The sequence below is a fragment of the Anguilla anguilla genome, chromosome 6 (genome assembly GCF_013347855.1).
Source record: "Anguilla anguilla isolate fAngAng1 chromosome 6, fAngAng1.pri, whole genome shotgun sequence".
NCBI classification, from domain to species: domain Eukaryota; kingdom Metazoa; phylum Chordata; class Actinopteri; order Anguilliformes; family Anguillidae; genus Anguilla; species Anguilla anguilla.
In genome coordinates this window covers 45,057,761-45,079,881 of record NC_049206.1, presented here as the reverse complement: position 1 = coordinate 45,079,881, position 22,121 = coordinate 45,057,761, and the positions used below count along the sequence as shown (strand labels likewise).

The 22,121-nt window shown below is 40.7% G+C and overlaps 1 protein-coding gene across 2 annotated transcripts; it reads right to left on the bottom strand.

Moving 5' to 3' along the window:
- Positions 1 to 1,282: 1,282 nt before the first annotated feature.
- LOC118228982 (ena/VASP-like protein) lies at positions 1,283 to 21,488 on the bottom strand. 2 transcript variants are annotated; one of them, XM_035420579.1, is made up of 13 exons: positions 21,000 to 21,488; positions 10,040 to 10,208; positions 9,436 to 9,613; positions 7,909 to 7,963; positions 7,406 to 7,470; positions 6,120 to 6,385; positions 5,502 to 5,596; positions 5,108 to 5,144; positions 4,687 to 4,729; positions 4,117 to 4,165; positions 3,333 to 3,393; positions 2,687 to 2,744; positions 1,283 to 2,069 (listed from the first exon to the last, which is right to left on the bottom strand). In XM_035420579.1, the coding sequence occupies exons 1-13, from the start codon at positions 21,002 to 21,004 to the stop codon at positions 2,032 to 2,034; spliced, it is 1,119 nt and encodes a 372-aa protein (XP_035276470.1). In that variant the 5' UTR covers positions 21,005 to 21,488; the 3' UTR covers positions 1,283 to 2,031. The 2 variants fall into 2 exon arrangements, with proteins under 2 accessions (XP_035276470.1, XP_035276471.1); XM_035420580.1 differs by lacking the exon at positions 21,000 to 21,488 and adding an exon at positions 11,016 to 12,556.
- Between the last annotated feature and the right edge of the window lie 633 nt (positions 21,489 to 22,121).

Below are 22,121 nucleotides of genomic sequence, written 5' to 3'. Positions count from 1 at the left end.
TTGTGTTATCTACCCCTGTTTGGGCATTGTTGATGATTTTCTGAACGGTTACATAAATGTATTGTGCATGTTTATTCAAGTTCGTTTTATAAGCGGTTAATATAGTTTTAGTGCAGTATGCATGTGTTATGCCGTTGAGCATTGTGGAAATTGATTGTAATGTAATGCCATGTGCATTATGTAATGATTGCATGATGCGGTTAGTTTACTGGTTGGAAGTAGATATACCATGTGTTAGGTAGACTATACCTGAAATAAAGGTTATTGTATTACGAATTATTTAATTATTATTTTAAATAAAATAATGAAAAAATATAAAAAAAGATATTTTCGTTTACTCTTAAATTCTCATTCTTTCATATTTGTAAAATGAAAAATAGCCAAATCAATATACAAAATACAATTATTGCCATAATTAACTTTTTTTAAATCAGGTTTCCAGATAGTTTAATGCAGTTCATTTTATGATTTTAGAAGGAGTGCAGTTAGTTCTCAATAAGTTTTCAAAGAACAGGTCTTTATCAGCCTACATTTCCTTCCTCCACAGAAAAGGATAATCCATTCAGTTTAGTTTATTGGATTACAACACACATTAAATAATCAAGAGCAGAAATTGTCCTGAAAACCAGACACAGTCACCCCTAGAGTGTATTATAAAATTGCCCCACCCCCTTGGTGGTTTGCTAGCCAATGGTGCAGCTAGCAAAGAGTAGTTATGAAGTTCTTTTAAATGCAGAAAATTTGGCAACTGAAAACTGCCTACAAACCCTCCCATTTACAAGTTTTCTAAGGTCTCCCATCTTGGTCCTAACAAATCCATCATATGGTGGTATGGTTGCTGCTGTAGACAATGCTAAGTTGTAGGACATTTTTTAAAAATTGTAACGAATATACTTAGGTCTCAGCATATTTATTTCCTCTCTTGTGCAAGCCTCCAAAAAAGTTAACAACAGCTCTGTAGTACACTGGAAGAAAAGCATCCTTTAACATCAAGGAACATAATTAGAGGGTTTTTTTTTTATTTCTAAATAAAGGAGTCTTTTAATGGCTACTTGCAAACACACACACGCACACGCACGTCACAGATCTGTGGAAAAGTCACCCGGAGCAATATGATAACACAGTCTAACTGATTATTGTTATATCCATGTCCAACAAACAAAAGAAATATCAACTCCAAGTCATTAAACAATTTCTCAGCATCACATTTAGTTCAAACTTTCATGACTTGAGTTTCATGAAACTAATCAAATTCAAGTAACATCACACAAAAGACCACAAGTCAGACGTCGTTCACAGTTTTATTTGAATGAATTTAAAACTTTTTGGATTTCATTCATATCTTTCTGTCTTTGTTTAAACAGGAAGCACTTTTGTCAAAAATGGGAAAAAGACCAGACAGTACATCACCATATCCTTGCACCCAATAGACATTTTATTAACAACATGATCACAAATACTCTGCTGTATCCACCTTTTTTAAATAAAGTTTCAGAAGTTTATTCTTCCACTAGCTCAGGTTCAAACTTCCAGTGTTTTGGCAAAATAATAACAAAAAAACTCTTTAAAAATGATGCTGAGGTCAAGTAACATTGAAAGAAACCATGTGCTTACAACTGTAATTTATACATCCAAAGGGAAATAAATGACCTATATAAAATATAAAAGGCAGACAAAATGATGTGCAATACTTGCTTAAAAATAAATAATACAAGATAAAATAAAAAAAACTAGAAAATAATAAAAACTGAATTTAAGACTTCAGCAGTGTGTACACAGGGGGCAGTCTCTTGCAAAGAAAAGAGGAAAAAATGAACAGACTTCTCTATCATCAATCACTCCATCCCTCCATCCTCTTCTCCATCTCCCTTCTCACCCAGCTAACACACAGATATCATAACGTTTCAATGAGGTCATTGCATTACCACACTGCTAAGAAACACTGAGGAAACATTACTGTTAGGTGTTAGCTGGGCCCCTTCCCCCTGTCAGAATCCCAGTACTTCCTGCTGTCTCTGTGGTGTAGAACACTTAAGCTGTGCTGATTCTACTCAGTTCTTGTCTAATGGCTGCAAGAGAAGAGACACAAAAGATAGCAGTTATACATATAACTTCAGAGACATTTTCATGTTAATATAACCATATGTACAGTTTTTGCAAATTGCTATCATAGTCACATTTGTCAGGACAATGGCAAGAATAATGTTCACTGTGGGCATGTATACTCTGAGAGGGAACAGTATATGGTGTTTATATATGCATTTGATAGTTGCCATGTTTTAGGTCCACATGAAGGGCCAGAACACAAGGTTCCTCAAAAAAAATAAACATAAGACATCTGAATCTGAAGGCGTCAGACACACTTGCAGTTCAGCCATCGAATCAAAGTCCTCTTCAGAAATGTTTTCTAATGAACGTTTTCAGCAGATTTCAGTGACACAAAGGGCACTTATATGCAACAGTATTGTAACCTTTGGGAGGCCCAAGAGTAGTGGTCTGGGCAGGGGTCTCAGTGTGTCATTGCTCCATTTGATAAGCCTTGGTGGGGCGAATGGCCTTTTCTTATCATTATGTATTATATTAACAATGGGTTCACATGCCTCTCCAACTGATACAGGGCATTCCACAAAAAGTTGCATGAGTATATGACAAAGCGAACCAGTGAAAAAGTGAAAAGGCTCCTTACCAACAATGATCTCATCCTTCACCTTGTGTAGTTCACGTACCACCTCTTCCAAGATTTCCTGTTAATTTAAATTAAGACTGTTAGTTCAGAAGTACACTTTTTATCCTCCTGGTGTTTTAAATAAAATATGTCTATAAATAATTAGAAATTAAATTCTTCAGGAATTTATGATAATACAGCATTATTAATAGTAACGTATAATAAAGCATTCAATATTATTGAATACATAATGAGTTAATTAATCATTTATGAGTTCTACTCAAATTCACTTCCTGCTTTAATCCTAAAGTTCTAAAGTTACACAGAATTGCATGCAGAGTGCCCTGTTTTGATGTGTGACACTGAATATTCAAGAATGCTACAAATATAAAATTAAGGTACATACATTGCAATACGTTTCCAATATTCACTTCCAAGGACTTTTTAGTCAGTCAGATCAAATAATTATTTCATTTTCTATAACGTATATGGTAATCACTTATTTTAGAAAAAGATAACATCACAGGTAAAATAGAAAGGAAAAGATCCTTTGCCATTAACTTGTGAGACAAAACATACCAGGGAGGGGCGGAGATATGCTAAACTCCACCCACTACATGCCTCACCCACAGCTCAGCTCAGTTATTTGGGAAACTATGGCTCTCACCTGCTTCATTCTGTCAAAATCTAAGGCATCTGTGTCACTGCTGCTTCCGACTGGCCTCACCCTGAAATACAGAGAAACGTTAGACCATCACGTAACCTATACAACATCAGCAGACACAGCTTTAGCCTTTCTGCAGCCCTAGGTGAGGTTGCAGACTGAGGGGGGGCATCAGGCAACATGCCAGTATTTTACGCCAAGCACATCTCACAAAACATCACTGCAAGCATAACATCCCCTGTATAACACTGCACATCAAATCCTTTTCACCTCAATGTTCATGATGAGCACGTATTTCAAGCAGTCTTCTATGGTGGTCCTGAAATTTTTTTACTGCCACTAGACTGGTACAGCATAACTCATTAAAAACCTTTGCTGTGTGTGAATCATTCGTAGTTTTGTTGTTAAGAATTACCAAAGTAGTTTCACAGCAGCACAAGCAGTAGGGGGCACTGTAAGCCAGCCATGTACACATAAAGTTAATGTGTTGCAGTGACTGGTCTGTTGTGTTATGGTTGTAATTTTCTCATCTTGAAGCTATAGCACTGTGTATACTTGTACAGAGTACTTTGTTGTGCAGTGTTTCATGTATTATGTTATAGCGGCGTCACCCTTACCTCTGTGCTATTTCCTATATAACTGTAATGTGTTGCATTTTATGGTAGTGTTGTTTCATGGTAGTCTCATGGTAATGCTATGTTATGCTGTGTTACAATTCTGTTGTGCTATGGTTGTACTGTGGTTGTGCTATGGACTCTGTTACAGTTGCGTTATAGTTCAAGCTCACCTTGCTCTGTCTGCAGAATTGGCTCGATCCCATGGCCTCTTCACAGGATCTGGAAAAGAAAACAGTGAAAGGAGTGTGAGAGTGACATTCATCGACTCAGGGAATGACAGTTATTGACAATGGGAACGATGTTTATTGACAGTGTGGGATGAAGCAGAACCAGTGCAATATGGACATGTGCACATATGGAAATATTTTAATTTTAATTTAAACAATCTGTGGTCTGTTGGGCTGCATGGAAGATTATCTTTAAGATGTTAGGTGATAACCAATAGGTGACATTTCAGCAACAATTTTTTACACGATCAACTGCACCACTTAAAAAGTGACTTTTCAATGCATCCTACTATTCAGTGTAAACATTGGGGAGAATTGTGGAAGATTCCAGTAAAGTTTTGGCTTGAGGCATAATAATTTCAAATAATTGCAAAGCAAGAAAAAGAACCTTCAAGTTACAAAACTAACTGAAAATTATACCTGCAGAATTAGAAAAAGAATAAGGCAATATATAAAAATTAATAGGGCAATTAATTTTTTATTAAGAGTAAGAGTGATAGCAGGACTTGGTACCTGTGGCATTGTGCTGTCCTGGCCCACGCGAGAGGGGGTCCTCCTGAAGGGGAGAGAGAGATGGCACTATCAGCCATGGAATCGAATCGGTCACCTCTATGGTATTCTTCACAATGAAATAATTTGCTTTCTTTTAAAACTGTATGATATCTATGGTAACTTTTTTTCTTTGTGTGATTACCTGTTAAAAAATATTGAAATTTTGTAACAATTTATACTACAATGTAAAACAGGAGATAGGACAGAACTAGGAATATCAAGTGTGTAATAACGAATACAACTAGATTTCATCCAGTGTTATGCATAATGGGCTGCAATCTCAGTATGAAATTGAACAGAGAATTTACAGAGATACTAAAGAGATGACAACAGTTGAGTTTTGGTGTGTGACACTGCACAGCACTCTGCATTTTGCACTCACATTTGCGCTTTCTTCCTCTTTCTCTGTTGCTTTCCGCCTACCGGTAAAACATGAAATGATGTTATGTAGCGTTGCAACAGTAAAAATACTGAGCAGATGGCATTTAGTAAAACATAACTGTAAATTGTTATTGATGAAATGGCTCTTTGAAATGACAAAACAGAAGCAGTGAGTATGATATCATTCGTATGTATGAGAGTGGAAGTGTTCAGAATGTAACTTCTCTGCTATAATGAGATACAGTGAGGCTGGGAGATACATAGCATGTGACAGCGGGGCTGTGAGATGATTGGCTATTGAAGTAGTGAGGGTGTGAGGTGATTGGCTGCTGCTATAGTGATATTGTGAGGTAAATGGCTGTAGCGGTAGCAAGGCTGCAAGGTAACTGACTGACCTTCTCGCCAGCAGGGCATTCATCTCCTCCATCAAACCCCCGCTGGTTCGGTTGCCATCATTCTTGGCACTGGACGCTGAGGAACTCTCCTCAGGCTGTGGGCAGCAGGGCACAGACATCAGCCCTGGCTCAGCAGGGAGACCCACGGGCACATCTGCTTAAACAATCATAAGAGCCTGGCCTCTGTGTTACCTCGGCAATCAAGGGAACTAAAGTTCCAGCAGCTCTGGCAGTCCACAAAAGTCAAGGCACAACAAAGCACACCGTAATGTCTGCGTGTACCACCCAATCTCAGATTCCCTTACTGCATATACTGGAGAGTTAACCCCTACTTTCTGTGGAATGCCAACAATCTTGCAGGCCCTGCAGTCCTAGGAACATCCAAGTACCCCACAGGGTCTCTGTGTCCCCAGTGCCCCCACAACAGTACCCCAAAACTGCATACCTTTCCAGTATACCCCCATTGTTTACATATCCCAAGTAGCCTCACCGAGTCTATATTATATTTTTCACATGATATTATTCTTACTTTATATTATTCACACTTTCTCACCCAAATCAGCCTGTCAGCGTGTGACCCGCCCCCTGCTTCTGTAACCCAGTCATTGTGTGACTCACTCTGTGCACCCTGCGCAGTTTGGCTCCGGCTATCGCAGCGGCCAGCCCCGAGGGGGCGAGAGCCTGCTCCGCCTGTCTCCCAAAACCTCCACTCGCCGGCAACGGAGGGGGAGGCGGGGGCGGCCCGGCGGAGGGTGGAGGCGGGCCAGGCGGAGGTGGAGGGAGCGGCCCTCCCCCCATAGAGAGAGGGGCCGGCATCGCAGCAGGGAAACAGAGGGGAGGGGCCACGGAGAGCACCGGGGGGTGTCCAGGTAGGCCAGAGGGACCTGGGGGAGCACAAGGACAAATCATTCCCCATCCAACGCATGTAAACCCACGCATATCACCATCACAGCATTTAATAAGAATGGAGCAGAATTTCAGCAACCCTTTCATTATAGAAGGATTATGGGATAAGCTCCATATTTAGCATGTGAATATGCTGTCATCACAGAAGCATTACAGGACATACCCTTCGGTTAGCATCTCAATATGGTGGCACTGCAGAATCATTACAGAACAAGCTCTATATTTAGCATGTGAATATGGTGCCATTCCAGAAGCACTACGGGGTATACTCTTCATTTAGTGCGTGAATATGGTTCTTTAATGGAAGCATTGCTGGATAATCTCTCTGTTTATAAGGTGAATATGTAAACTGTGCACTGCAGGCTTGTGCGCTAATTACAGGCCCTTCACAGAACAGCAGTGAACACTGACAGATCGGGGGAGCAAAGAACGCCTGTACATTTCTTTCCAAGTAATGAGACGGGGGCTGGGTGGGAGGGCATGTTCTGAGTCACCAATCAGAGAGCGTAGGTTATAAACTGAGCGGCCAATCAGATTCAGATAACTGATTTTTTACTGAGTATAATTTTATTTTACAAGTGAGGTGATAATTCAGGATAATAAAATGCAGAAGTTAACAACACATTTTAAAGAATTTTGAAACAGATATGTGAAATAGCAATCACTTAAAAATGACCAAACAGAGTTAAAAAATATGTTTTTAAAGTCTCAGTGAATGATTTAGTTGAAGTATTTAGGCTTATAAGTCAGCTCTGGTCATGCTTGTATAGTCATGAGATCCTCTTTCTGAACCATCACTAGTCCAACAGCTGATAAATTCCGGAGCGTTGTTCTAAAAGGGGAAGAGCAATGGTCCTTTTATTGGCTGCTGCTGAATGATTTATCATCAGAGGACACACATCCAAGCTATTGTTATGGGGCCAGGGTTTGTACTGCAGTAAGAGTAAAGCAGTAGGTCATCATTCAGCTAAGGAGGGAACTAGGCTGCATCTTCTTACCTGAGTTGGATGACCTTCGCTCTTTCTCCACCTGCGTCTGCATCTGCTGCTGCTCCATCACCTGCCTGCAGGTCAGGGGAAAACAGAAACCACGGATCCAGCGATCAGTTGGAATCTTAAATTATTTTTTTCACATCAGATCGCCTGGCCTTTAGAAGCTGTTATTAAAGCACAGTGTATTCTGCATCATCCAATGAAACCAATCTGTGCTCTGAGTTACACCCAGTAAGGGTGAGGCTTACTGAAAGGCAGAATGTGTATGGATGCTGGGTGAGTAAGATGAAGCTGAAAATGCTGAGTGAGCTAGATAAGGCTGTGGATACTATGTGAGAGTGACATGAAGCTGAGAAAACTGTCACATGGAGCTGAGGATACTGTGTGAGTGAGATGAAGCTGTAGATACTGTGCGAGACAGAGATAATGCGGTGGAATCTGTCAGGGTGCGATGAAGCTGAGGATACTGTGTCAGTGAGATGAAGCTGTGGATGCTGTTTGAGAATTACCGTCTCTGTGCTTCCACATCATCTGTGGGCCCATTCTGGCGTGGCACAGGTGGACCTAAAATGAAAGAAAACCTCATTATATGGACCTTACCATCACTATTGAAATACAGCACTCAGGTAAGCACATTTCTGCTGCTGCAGTATGAGCTTCATGTGAGAGGGAAGTTGTTGAATAGCAAAGGGAGAGGTGTCTCAAATATGTCATACTTTCACAAACCACCCTCAGATAATTTGACCAATGTCTAACCATCTCTTTAGTGTGCTGTATACTATTGCTGAAAGTGCAGTTCACAGACAGTAAATCAAGAGTCTTGGATCCCCTGTGATCTGACCAGGTCCCGCTGCAGTACTGGCAGCATTAAACCTGAGCAGAGATGAAAAGAGACGCAGCTCCTGTTTCCTGTTTCCTGTCCTATCTGAGCCCACATTTATAAACTACCTTAGCGTAAGAGTGCTGTCCCAAGGTCAGTTGTATTTTGCCTCATAACAGATAAGATTGGGATCTGGACACACTAATCCTAGATTAGCGCTTCTACTCTGAAACGTGTTATGAACACAGGCCCTGAGCTGTTCCTCCCCCTGAGCTGCTCGTATCCGGACGCAACGGTCTGAGCTGTTTTCGCTCAGAGCCCCTTATTTAAACATAAAACCCGGAGAACTGCAAACTTCCCCACAGGGCCCGTGGGAGCCTGCCTCGGTGCCGCATTTTAATTAAGATTCGTAGAAAGCGTTCGCATGTTATGGGAATACGCGCTCCTCTGTTCCAGTAATTATGTACAGACCCCTCCTTCTTCCGGTGGAACTAGGCCTCAGCTCTCGAGGAGGTGTGGGTATAAAGTAGGGGACTGAAACTCGAGAGTATGACATGATTTCCTCTAGTTCAGTAAGACTGTAAAAGGCTGCATCCCACTGGTTCTGGATCTCTTTTAATACTAATATATGGCTGGATACAAAGTATTACTAAGCTAGCTTCATAATGTAGAAGTATGTTAATGAAACATGGTGAAACTTGCTTTAGTAATAGGCTTTAGTAATAGCAATAAGCAGCGAGGATATTGGTAATGTTTACTTTAGTAATATGGTTTAATAATAGTAAAACGTTACTGGAATATGGTTTAGGTTCCATTAGTAATAGTATGATTAGGATATGGTTAAGATGCGTCAGTAATAGGCTTTTGTCTTCGTAATGTACAACTGGGATATATGGTTAAGCTTACTATTGTAATACAGCACAGCATTATATGTAATATGCATGCAATATGAATAACCCCCACTGTATTACCCATTGAAATTATAAATTGCATGCATTTATACTCCACAAGGTAAGACAACATCCCATACAGGGATGCGACACACAGTGGCCAGTAAAGGGAGACAAATGAATGACCTGACATGATTAAGAGGCTTGCCACAATTAAATGTTTTCACCGCAAAGCTAATAGTAGAGTTATAATCTGCAAGCCAAGGATGATGTTCAGGGCTGTACAGTTACATGGCTGAAGAGCAATATAGCGTAGCATTGCTCACCTCCATCTTGGGAGCTCAGCACATTGAGGGCGAACAACATGGCATTGGAGAAGGTGATGGCCTCTTCTTTACTGGCGAAGTTCAGTCCGTACACCTGCCTGGCATCACGCCACTGGTGGAAGGTGGGTGTGGCCTGGTTGTACTTCAGGCCTTTCACAATGGAGTAGTTAATGACCACCTGGAAGAGCAGCAAGACTGTGTGGTCAAAACCTTCTCACTTGTGCTACCCATAACTGCGCACAGAGACACTGCATCACACATACATCACAGTAGAGCCACTGCATCACACATAACTGTGCACAGAAGACCTGGGACAAATATGTATGTTTTGGATTCACATACTTTTCTGTGTCCATTGATCTTTCCTGGTGTAATTGAGCCTGCCAATATGACCAGAAGGTGGGTTTGCACTTTTTGAGAGTATTTCATTGGCTCCAAAACACCAGACAAGATCAGTAAAGCATAGAAAAGTATTTGAATCCAAAACAAATATGCATTTCATCCAGGTCTGGTGCACAGACACTTGCTCATGTGTAGATCTCAGTGACCGAGTCGTGTAAGCTCGTAGAACCCATCGCTGTGGTAACGGAGACCGGCGCTCTACCTGCTGGTCCTGCAGTTTGACTCCCACCACGCGGAAGGTGTTGTTGGCGGTGTTGTGGTAGATGTTGATGCGGCTGAAGCCCTGCTGGCCCGGCTTGATCGGGACCCATTTCTTGCTGGTGTCATCGTACACCATCACCGAGGCCCGAGCCTGGCAAATGCTCTGCTCACTGCGGGGGGCAGACAGCAAGTCACATGACTGAGGGGTTATTCTGTTTCTCTGTATGGACTTCTCCTCCTCCACACCCACCTGGGAGCTTTGTAGCAAAGCAGAGTTATCGTCAAGGATGCAAGGATGTAATGTGGCAGGCAAGGGATTATCAAGGAGAAAAAGGTCTGAACAGTGACATAACTGTGCTACCAAAAGGCCAGTCCTCGGGTCATTTTAATTATGTTCATCATTATAGTTATACTATCCCATGGATCAAAAATGATTAGTCTCTTTTGCACCACCGCCATAACATTGGTTACAAGAGGATATAAGGCAACGTTAAAGCATATTTCATTTGGAAGCCAATAATGGATCATGTCAAATACTGTTCATACTGTTCATATCAAATAATTTTTTAAAGCTTGTGCAAAGCTATGGCATCGACAGTCACAAAAAGACTCAGACAACTGAAAAAGAAGCGCTTCTTGGGTCTGGAAATGACAGCTTCTCTATGATAAGGAAGATATACAAACACTGAACAACAGCCCTTGAAGAAGAAACATCCTCTGGAAAGTGAATAAACTTTTGTGGGAAAAGGCCAAGACACTCTGTCTCCAAGTGAAAAAATGGATAAAAACCTTTATTAAATGGGCTAGAACAAGGCAATGAAACAGACCAACGAGTATCAACACTAGGTCTTCATCAGAGTTGTAAAAACAATAGGTGGCACTCAACTGCTAAATCTCGCTTATGAGTACCATCAAATCTGCATAACAGGTTATCACTGAACGCTTCCGTAAACAAGTCAATTAAAACAGTGTCAAACCTGGTTTAGAGTCTATCATAAACACTGTATTCCTGAAAAGTTACAGCTTCAGCAGGGAGGGTAGGAGTGAGATCTCAGCAGTGTGATATATCAGCATTTGGAAGAATGCAGTAACTGAATGAGAGAGATTGATGAGAAGAAGAAAACAGCTTTAATTACAGATCTATGTCTTTCCATGGACAAATTAGCATGACACTGTGCATGACATTGATGGGATACAGAATTCTGACCTGAGCTGCATGAAATGAGAAGCTTCATGAGTCATACTGTTTGAGTGAAAACACATTATATTTATTGCCACAGATCAAGAAAACAGCATGAACCATTAAAAAAAAGAAGTGTAATAATAGTGAAGTTGATGAATGCATATAACGTACAGTGGGGCTGTGGTGTTACCCTGCAGCTAAACTCAGAAATCAGGTTTTGTAAATCCCATAATATTAGTTATATATCATTATCTCACACCATTTCTCCAACAACCATTAACTCACAACTGATATGAGTTCAGTTGCATGCTTTCACCATAAAAATAGTTCTGACTGACTGACATTTTCTTAATAATCTTTGTATATGTATTGTACTTCAAAAGAAGACAAGTAAACCTCAACTGTGTTGGTGAGCACAAATATGGGGATGTTCTATGGAACGTGTATAGCATAGGAATTTTCCTAATGTGTTGAAACTGCCAGCAGTGGTCATTACCAGTTTCTGATAGCAACATAGCAATGGGGGCTCATCTGGGATCTGCCCTTAACTTACACAATTCCAGTTTTTTTTTTTCTCCCCAGGACAAACAATTGCAACAGACAGCATTATGTCAATCATAGTATAAACAATGCAATACAGTAATGGAGAACTGCTGTCACCACCCCTATCAGATATGTGAGTCTGGTTCCTCTCAAATAAGGGTGGCGCATTAACAGACCAATCACAACTGAGAGGTAATAAAAATACACGAATAGAGCAGGCTACCCAGTATATGACCTCTTCATACGAGAGACCGCTGTCATTAGCATATTTACGGTAAAGAAAAATGTTCTAAATGAGCCAACTACAGTAAATACGTGGTTGTGTTCTAATGGCCCAGTGAATGTTGTGTGTTCCTTTCGAGATACATGTGGGACTGTACCTGTGGTGATCTTCCCAGTGTCAGTTTATTAAATTAGCTGGCAGAAACACCAGGTGCCCAACAGTGCCAAGGGGAAAGCAGGTTAGACAGGCATTTCAGTTCCAGAAAGCTGGAGGGGATAGGCACGTCTTTGTACCTTTTCACAAGATGCTCACACAATGTGATTACTGAGACAAATTACTGACAGCCTTTCGTCAGTATGAAAATTGGGATGACGTTCCTGTATTAATAAACAAATAATAAAATTCCCAGTGTGAATGCTGGGATCTGGAGCCAGAATTACAGCCTTATAATAATTTATTGAAATAAGAATATAAGAAACAGTTAGGAACAGAGCACAGCAGTGAACAGCTATGCCTCAAATGGGTTTCTCCTATGTTGTGATTGGCGGCATCTGTAGGTCAGTGTGCTCCTGTGAGACCACCATCTCCCGCCCCCACCCCCACCCCCTCCCAACCCCTGGCACGCACCACTACACCGCTGTCATACTGACACACTCACTTTAACATCTTATGCTTCTGCCTGAGTAGGACACATTTTTACCTCGGTCCTGCTCTTATCTGAGTCCCATTGCTCAGGTCTGCACATTATTAACACTGCACCAAATGCTGACTGCTCCGTTTCACGGTCCGCATTCAATGAATCCTAATATCGCCTTTAAATAAATGAGACTTTTCCACAGTTACTCAGACAGGAGACTTTTCCACAGTCATGGAGACTCAGCCTCAGGCCGCCCAGAGGAGGCACATTGGCACTGCTGTCCCCCAGAGACGTCCATCTGTTCTGACTGCATTAATCCTAATGCGTTTAGAGCACAGAGGCAAGTGCAGAGGTAAATGTGAATACCTGCAAATTAATACCGAGATAACATTTATAATGACAATTCCTCCGGGACTTGGTGGCACAGCTAGTGGTGGACGTGCTGTGAGTGCACCAAATAGGGCGTGCAGGCAGGGGATCAATGATGGGTGTGTGTGTGTGTGTGTGTGTGTGTGTGTGTGTGCATGTGCGTGTGTGTACAATGTCATATTACTCTGTGTATGACATTCTACCCAGAGCCCTGAAGAAAGCTACTACCCCCCTCCCCCATGCAGTGGATCAGAGAAAAAATGTTCTGCTCTGTCTCTTTGATGTCTCTCTCTCTCTCTCTCTCTCTCTCTGTCTCTCCCTCTCTACTCTTTTTTTCTATTCCTCCTCCTAATTATCCATGTATTGATCTCCTCATTACTGACTCCACAACAGGAATATGTTTTTTGTAGCTCTGTTGGTTGGATACTGCTATGCCCTTCAGCACACACAGCCATGTCCCTGTCAGATACTGCTCTCTGCAACAACCCACACAGCCAGGTTCCTGCCAGATAATGCCCTTCCCTTTAACCCACACAATCACTGTACACTGTGCACAGTTCACACGCTGGGATATGACATCACTGTATACTGTGCACAAACCACAGGCAGAGATATGACATCACTGTACACTGTGCACAGCCCACAGGCAGGGATATGACATCACTGAATGCTGTGTACATTCTACAGGCTAGGACATGACCATCACTGATCACTGTGCTCAGTCCACAGGCCGGGATATGAAATCACTGTACACTGTGCACAGACCACAGGCAGAGATATGACATCACTGATCACTGTGCTCAGTCCACAGGCCGGGATATGAAATCACTGTACACTGTGCACAGTCCAGAGGCAGAGATATGACATCACTGTACACTGTGAACAGTCCACAGGCTGGGATATGATATCACTGTACACAGTGCATAGTCCACTGGCTGGGATATGACATCACTGATCACTGTGCTCAGTCCACAGGCTGGGATATGTCCATCACTGCATTAAAATTTTATCACAGTACCATATGTTATACTCCATGACAGAAAATGTTCTAAATGTGCTTAAAATGACCATTAATAACATAAGAAACCACAGTGACCTGCAACCTGCTCCAACTGCATTGGAAACTCTGATGACCTCCATCTACAGAAACAATTACAATGACCTGCATTTATAGTAACATCAACAATGTCAATAACTGGTGACCTGCATATAGCATTATCAGGATCAGCAACTCCAGTGACCTACAAATACAGTACAATCAACTACAACTGTGGTCATACCTGCATACTGCAAAGACTTTCAAAATACACTGAAAGACATTGATACGTCATTGATACATTAATGAGGTCACTAATAAATAATACTGTAGCAATACAGTAATGAAGCTCCACATTGATATGTAAAAATGAAAAGCTACATTACAATTACCCAAGAACACCTGGATCTCCAATCAGAGCACACCTACCTGATGTAGTTATTTAAAGCAGGATCACAGTAAGTCTGGGGGAAATAAAACTGGTGTGATTGGAGATTAATATCCATTTTGTCGTGACATTCCAGACAGCAGATTCCTACAGTGCTGTGCTGCTGGGATGGAGACCAAGTGCGTGACAGCAGAGCAATTCCCCCAGATGCCAGGGGGGATTAAAAGTCCCAAAAAAGACAGGAGGAAGAGAGAAAAAAAACACAAAAATAGAGAAAAGGGTCACCAATCTCTCCCAGCTATCATCCCTGCTGGAGTTTTAGAGAGAGAGAGACAGAGAGAGACAGAGATAGAGAGAGAGAATGGGGGGGCGTGGCTGAGCTGACTATCTTCTGTCTGCCTGTGGCTCTCCCACTCTCCCCTGACAATAGCTCCGCCCCCATGTGGGTGGGCCAATCCAGTGCCTAATACTCAAAAGGAGAAACTGCATCCACCCATTAACACAACAGGCTACCAATAGTACCCTGCTGCATTTGGACATAAGTGCATGTCCACACTGGGGCATAGGGGGTGTTGAAATAAGACCCATCTCATGTTAGTGACCTGAGGGACAGAGGGAGCACATTCATTTATTACCCACCTCAAGAGAATCAGGGCTTCTCTCTAACAGATACCACACACTGTCACCATTTTTACAAAACTGGGAAGGTTCAACTTTTATAAAATCTATTTTAAAATATTAAAGTGCATATTAATGGATAAATTCCCAAGGAGGTGTAGTTACATTTTCTTAAATACACTTTCAAAGGAAATTTTTTTTTCAAGACACTGCATACCCTGAACAAGCATTCAAGACTGTACTGTGAACAGATGTTTAGCCTACCTGGATGTTGAAAATCTACAAAGATATCACTGCTAATTAATCCCTGTTGCTCACATTGCATTAAATTATGTTGTGAATAAAGAAAAAGTGCTCATTCTCAGTGAATAGGGTGGGGCTTATGCGCTCACTCTGAGTGAATGGGGGTGGGACTTACATTCACCTCTATACCGGGGCCACAGCCGTCAATGCTCCGTCGTAATGTACGCCAAAAGTAGTTTCTGTTTTCCTGAAGGTAAAGCACTTGAGACACAGCCACAGTGCATTAACTTGCTCAATCTACACCCGCCTTTCCTGGGGCTTCTCACTAGAGAAGAAAAGACTGTTTGATCCGCTCCATGGTTAGCTGCATCTGTGTGTGTCTTTGCTCTTTCTTTTAGATCTAGTGTCTATAAAAAAAAAACTGCAAACCAATAACTGTTAAAACATCCCTGTGGCCATAGAGAGAACTTGTGTTGTGAGATGGAGGCTAAGCTGGTATAGGCACAGCACACAAATATTAACTGATAAAATTTATAGATGTAGCCAAACACACATTTCTGTCCATGGCAGAAATACTGCTTCACAGCAACACGCAGACAAACAAACTGACCGACTCACCTACCAGCAACAAAACAATGAGGACCCAGAGCCCAGGGGATATAAAGACAACAGTGTGTGTGGGAAGTGGGGAATCTGGGATGAGCACATGTGCATCCCAGATTCCCCAGAAATGGTTGCCGCTGGTGTGAACACACACTGTGACACATCAAAGGCCAGAGGACAGCAGGTAGCTTTGTTACGTTTCTCTAGGCATCGCCCAGGTGTAGAGCTGCAGCTAAATGCATGCAGACAGAGAACAGAGGCAGCAGCCCCCTCCCATCCCCCCTACTCCCCTCCCCTCCCCTCCCCTCCCCTCCCCCACCCCCTGGCTCCTGCCTGGCTGTGAACTGCATCCTAATCCTTAAAGGGGAACAGCTCTATTACCACTGTACCGGTGGAACAGCACTTCCATACAGCTCTCGAAAAGCTAGTGTGCGGCGAGCATTGACGTCACTCAACGCAAATGGCCCGTGACGTCCCCCCACAACAGAAGGGGCTCACGCTCACAACTCCTGGCAGATTTTGTAACTGCACACAAATTCTGGTTGCAGTGCCACTTTCTGGCAGTAGTCATATTAAATCTCAGGTCATAGTTGTTACCCGATCGGACAAAAAAGAATTCAATCTATTAAATCAAATGGTATACATACATTACATATCAGAACAGTATAATTTGAATTTCATTGATTGCCCCTCAATTTCAATTATACTAAAAGTCATACTAAAAATATACGTATAGAAAATTATATATAGCGATTTTCATACAGCTACAGCTGAAATAAGCAAATATGAAAACAGATTATATCTGTCAATAATTTTGACACATTTTGTCAATAATGTTCATAAATGGACTCCATGTCTATTGGGAATAGCTATTGTGTTAAATTCCCACCCCATAGTTTAGGGGTGTCAAACTCATGTCCTAGAGGGCTGCAGTGTCTACAAGTATTTACACCTTTTAATCACTGGCCAATTGAGGCCTTGGGTGCAAGTTTGTGTGTTTTATTTAGCCAATGAGCAACTGAAATGAATCACTCATGTTGAAAATGGCCAAAAACCAGCAGGCATTGTAGCTATCCAGAATTGGATTCTGACATTGAGCCCAATGAATCAATTGGAATTTCTCATGGACTCACGAATGCTTTAATTGCATGAGGTGAACTACATATCATACAAGCCTGGCCTGCACGATATGTCATTAAGCCATTCGACCACTAGGCACATGTGTGTTGTAATATCACTTGAAGGCCTTACAGTCAAATGAGACTGCACTCCAAGACCGGACCACAAAATCTCAAAAAGCCTGAAAACACACTCCACGCCATCCCCAGTCCTCCCCCCACATCCCTCCCCTCATCCCTCCACATCACTCCATTTCTTCCTCTCAATATCCCTCTATCCCCTCCTCTCTCCATATACAGTAAAACAGCATAGTGCAGGATGGACTATCTGACCTCTCGTTCATCATCATTTTCCAATACGAACTTGAAATTGGTTTGTCAGGCTGATTTTAAGAACCATTCCATCATTCTAAAAGGTAATTAAAAAGCAACCACTAAAATGATGGAATTTAATGCTGTAACACCTTGTCTCCATGTCTACCCATATATAAATTTCCTCACCAGCTGACCTTGCTTTACCATAATATAACCCTCCCGAATGTTTATCTTCCACTTACAATGAGATGAATAAGCAAATATTATAGTGACTGGAAGGTAAATGGAAAATGTCTCACACGTATCCTCTGAATGAAATCCACAGAAACAGAAGCACAGCAGTGAGTAAAATTAACCAGGGAAATTTCCCTACCTTCAATGAAGAAGTGAGGACCGTCTTTGGGACCAGTATAACAGGCATCTAAGGATCTATACTCAAGTGTGAGCAAGTGCGATTAGTACAGTGAGCTACAACTCTTTTTATATCAATATCACTTTCAAAGATACGCAGGTGTATAGAGCCAATAATTAATGGAATATTTTTGTTGCGAAAATGCATCAGTCTTCACTGTGACGTTGGTCTATTTATGCTCACCTACTGGCAAACAAGACCAAAAACAAAAATATGTTCAGGTGCCAAAAAGAAAGAGGTCAAGGTGCACAGATGTTACAATCTTGTTCAGACCTTCATAAGGTTTTTTTTTTAAGCAGAGTAGGACAGTAAACCCTGCTTTATTATTTTTTTCTTTATTCAGGCAGGTAGAAAGCAGAGAAGGTCACAGATATTGGGACAAAAGCTGAGAAAGCGGCATAGCACAGTTCGAACCCTGACCCACATGTGGGATTTAAATATGACTTAAAATTGTCATCCTACAGACTGCAACACACATCTCATGTTTCTAATTAAACCAGGTCTTTTTTTTTATAATAGAAATCAAAATAGCAAATTACACATGTAGAGCCATGGAATACACACATTTAAGAAGCAACACAACATATACTAAATAAGGTTCACATTATGGATATGGACTCTCCTTGGCCCTCAATGTTCTTGTTCAGGGCATGAGTCCAGTGCAATAGATACTCAACCAATCAGACACAGCCAACAGTGTGAACACTTTGGATACAGAAACATAGCCTCATTAATCTCTCATTCTTCAACTGCATTGACTTTCTCACCAGAAAAAAAAATCTTTAGAAACAAATTAACTAGTCCTTACCACTAAGTACATTTATATATTGTATATATAATTGTGTACATATTTTGTTAACCTTTCATTTCAATTCCAACAATATGTACCTTTCAATGGCTCATTTTTATTCTGGATGTAATAAGTAAAAGCAACAGCAATGACAGATTTCAACTAAGAAGGATAATGAGTCAATTCAACCCTTCTTGGCTTATCATTTTGGCAAAATAACATGTAGACCACAGTTTTTGATAATATAATATAATATAATTTTGTAATTAAAAAAAAAAAATCAGGGCGGCCAAATTCTACCCTAAATGCACAAAAATGCTGAAAATATTACAAGAAAATGCTCTTGTCTGCCTCTTTTTTCACATGTGGCTATCACATCTTCTCCCCTATCTGTCATCCTCACATAGTTACTCCTCTTCCTGCTGTAACCTGGAATTTGGAATTTGTTTTGCTGCTTTGTCTTTATGTCTTTTTTATAGTTACTACAGCCAGTCAAAATTAAGATCCAACTGACAGTCCATAAACCTACTTCAAACTCATCAAGGAAGTAGAAGCTTATTCCAAAACCTCACTACGAACGTATGGCACTCATTTCACATTTTATGGCCTTATAATAGGAAACTCATGTTTCATTTTTAGAATATTTGATTTAAATCATTAGTATACTGCATATGAAATTAGTATGGCTGCATTAGTATGTGCAGTTGTTAAGGCCATACACTACAGCATTACTTTGAATCACATAAAACTCATCACTCCGAACAGCGTCACGGGGGTCATTGGTAGAATGACTGGCTCACATCACAAAGTCACATGGTTAGGCTACTATGCAGATTTATGTTGTCAAAAATAAAGAAACTTTACCGAAATTAATCTTTTAAATAAAATAAAAATAGCCTTATGTCTGATTAACCTAAATTGATCTTTTACAACAGGAACATTATTGTAATATTAAGGACATAAACCAACCATTTGATTCTCCAGGATTTTATGATTTGGTAAAATGTCTACACAACTTAAACACCAAATTTCATGTTCTAATTCATAAAAAATACGAATGAATAATACATGTATTGCTAAAATTCCGATTTTACTATGTAGACAACAAGACCACCATAAACCAATGAAATGAGTTCGACTATATGAATACCAAGGCTTAGGTCTATTCTGTTTTGATCCGGGTGGTGCAGGGATTGATTTTAAAATTTCAGTTGTCAGAAAAATTCTCAATGTTCAGTAAGGACATTTCAATTCATTTAATTCATTTTTCCCTGAATGGACTGAATTGAAACAGACCTGATGCACAATGGAAGAGTAGTATCATGGTTAGGGAACTGGGCTTGCAACCCAGAGGTTGTACATTTCACTCCCAGGCACTGAATTTCCATTGTAGCCTTGAGCAAGCAAGGTACTTCACCTGAATTGCTTCCGTATACTATCCAGATGTATAAATGCATACTATGGAAAAATGTAAACTATGTCAATCACTGTGGATAAGAGTATCTGCTGAATGCCTAAAATCTTGATAAAAAATACTTTGCTCTTATGTCTCATTTGTATATTTCTACATAGGTGCTTGTTGTCAGTATTCATTTACAGTACAAACTTGAATATCAGTCCTCAACACCCTTTAGCTATTGTTGCTTTGTAGCTTTCAGTGCTATCTGTTTGCACTCTTTCGCTATGAATGCATTCCCGGTGATGTCTGTTTGCATTCTTTGGCTGTGGATGCATTGTCAGTGCTGTTGGTCTATTGGTATAATGTACCAGGCAATGTCTTTGTTTTCAACAAGGTCACCAGTTGGAATTAAAGCAGGTTCAAATATGGCATAAAACAATTCTATGTAACATAATTACCAATGTATGTGTTTTGTAGGGATGTTTGCTTTCCTGTGCTTGGCCTGCTTAGTCACTACCCACAGGGACATATAACAATAATAATAATAATAATAATTATTATTATTATTATTATTATTATTATTATTATTATTATTATTATCATCATCATCATCATCATCAGTGAGAATGCAGTTTACATAACACTGTTCAATACATTGCCCAGTACAGATAATAATGGACAGGGACCACAAAAAACCTGATCACTAATACACATATCATAAATGTAATATGTGATTACATATACGATATAAGGAAAATGATACAGTGGGCCACCGTATTGCAGAGAAATAAAAATAGCCTTATGTCTGATATTCTGTTGTCATAAACCAGTATCCTCGCCCCACCTCTTAAATGGCAGCAGTACCGAGCATGCATAGTCGAATGACCAACTTCGAGGTTCTATTATCAAAATTTGAAAATAAATATTCAGTATCACTGGTGCATAACTAAGCTTTGATTAATATCACATAAAAAATTGGCCTGAGATTCCGATGCCACGCGCTGTTAAAGCACACGCCATGTCGCTCGCGGTGTATTTATAACGCCCTATGTCAAAGCAAGCGCGTGCTGCGGCAGCTGCTTACCTCATTTTTTCTTCTTCTCCGGCGAAGCAATTGAATGAAGAAAATGTGGTTGTGCAGTGTTATTTCCTCCTGCACAGCCTCTCCAGGGCCGTATTCAATAAGTAAGAATGAAAATATTGAGATAGGGATGCTATTAATAATATGCCGATGTGTCTTTTGGGGGGTGGGGGGCTATACACAATTATGACAGTCAGGCAATCCAATATCAGTCTGTTGCTGATGCTGAAAAGCGGCACGGGAAATGCTACACACAAATTCCGAGGTTTTCCCTTTGCTTTTTTAATCGGTTCGCAATCCGATCGCTATTCCTATTTCCGGACTTCGTTAATTCCATATTGGGTCGATGCGTGTAGTTGTCTCTCCGAAAAAATAAGGCTTTGTGGTTGCCAGGAGCTGCAGAGTTGCCATTTTTCCTTCATCCCCGTGGTGGATTCAGCACAAAGCGACCGGAGCTCTGCTGCCCACTGGTGACAGACGTGTCCACATCTCGCGCTACTGGAGAACTGCACACGCGCGCGCACACCACTCCCTGCAGTAGTTGTTCGCCATCACAATATTATAGACACAAGTATATGATAGTGTTTCGCATATGGAGTTACAATCAGAAAAAAAAAAACATTTTACGTATTCCCACTATTTGAACGTAGAAGACACACAATCGAAAGTCGTGGCCATCCTGCATAAATAAACCAGTTTTGTGTTTATCGTCAAATATTCTGAAATCATGGCCAAAAACAGCGTCTCGGACATTGCACCTGTATTGAAATAAAATAAAATAAATTGTTATAAATAAACACAACAGTAGAAGTAGGTATTTGCCTTTTAGTTGATGTTAGAATTGCAGGTTGCCATGTTGCAATGTATACGGGCCAGTGATACCACGTTAGAATTTTTAAACCTTGCTTTTGGGGATTTTTTCTGCCTAAGATCGAGTCAATTTAATAAAACCGTTTGTTGAATCTAAAGAGCAACGAACATGCTCATACATAAGAGTATTCATTTGCTTTGTTACTATAATAAACCAATTGGATGTTTTTGGAGGTGGTTTTTTCCTAAACAAATGGTGTTTGAATTAGGTTTTATTTAGGCTCTGCAACATGATGGTTTCAGCTTCCTTAGAAG

Bases quoted from the DNA above. Each gene is read 5' to 3' on its own strand.
- LOC118228982 (XM_035420579.1), bottom strand. The intron at 6,386-7,405 runs GTAAGAAGATGC...GTGCTCCCCCAG, and splicing joins GCGAAGGTCATCCAACTCAG to GTCCCTCTGGCCTACCTGGA. The intron at 2,745-3,332 runs GTGAGAGCCATA...TTAAATTAACAG, and splicing joins ATTTTGACAGAATGAAGCAG to GAAATCTTGGAAGAGGTGGT.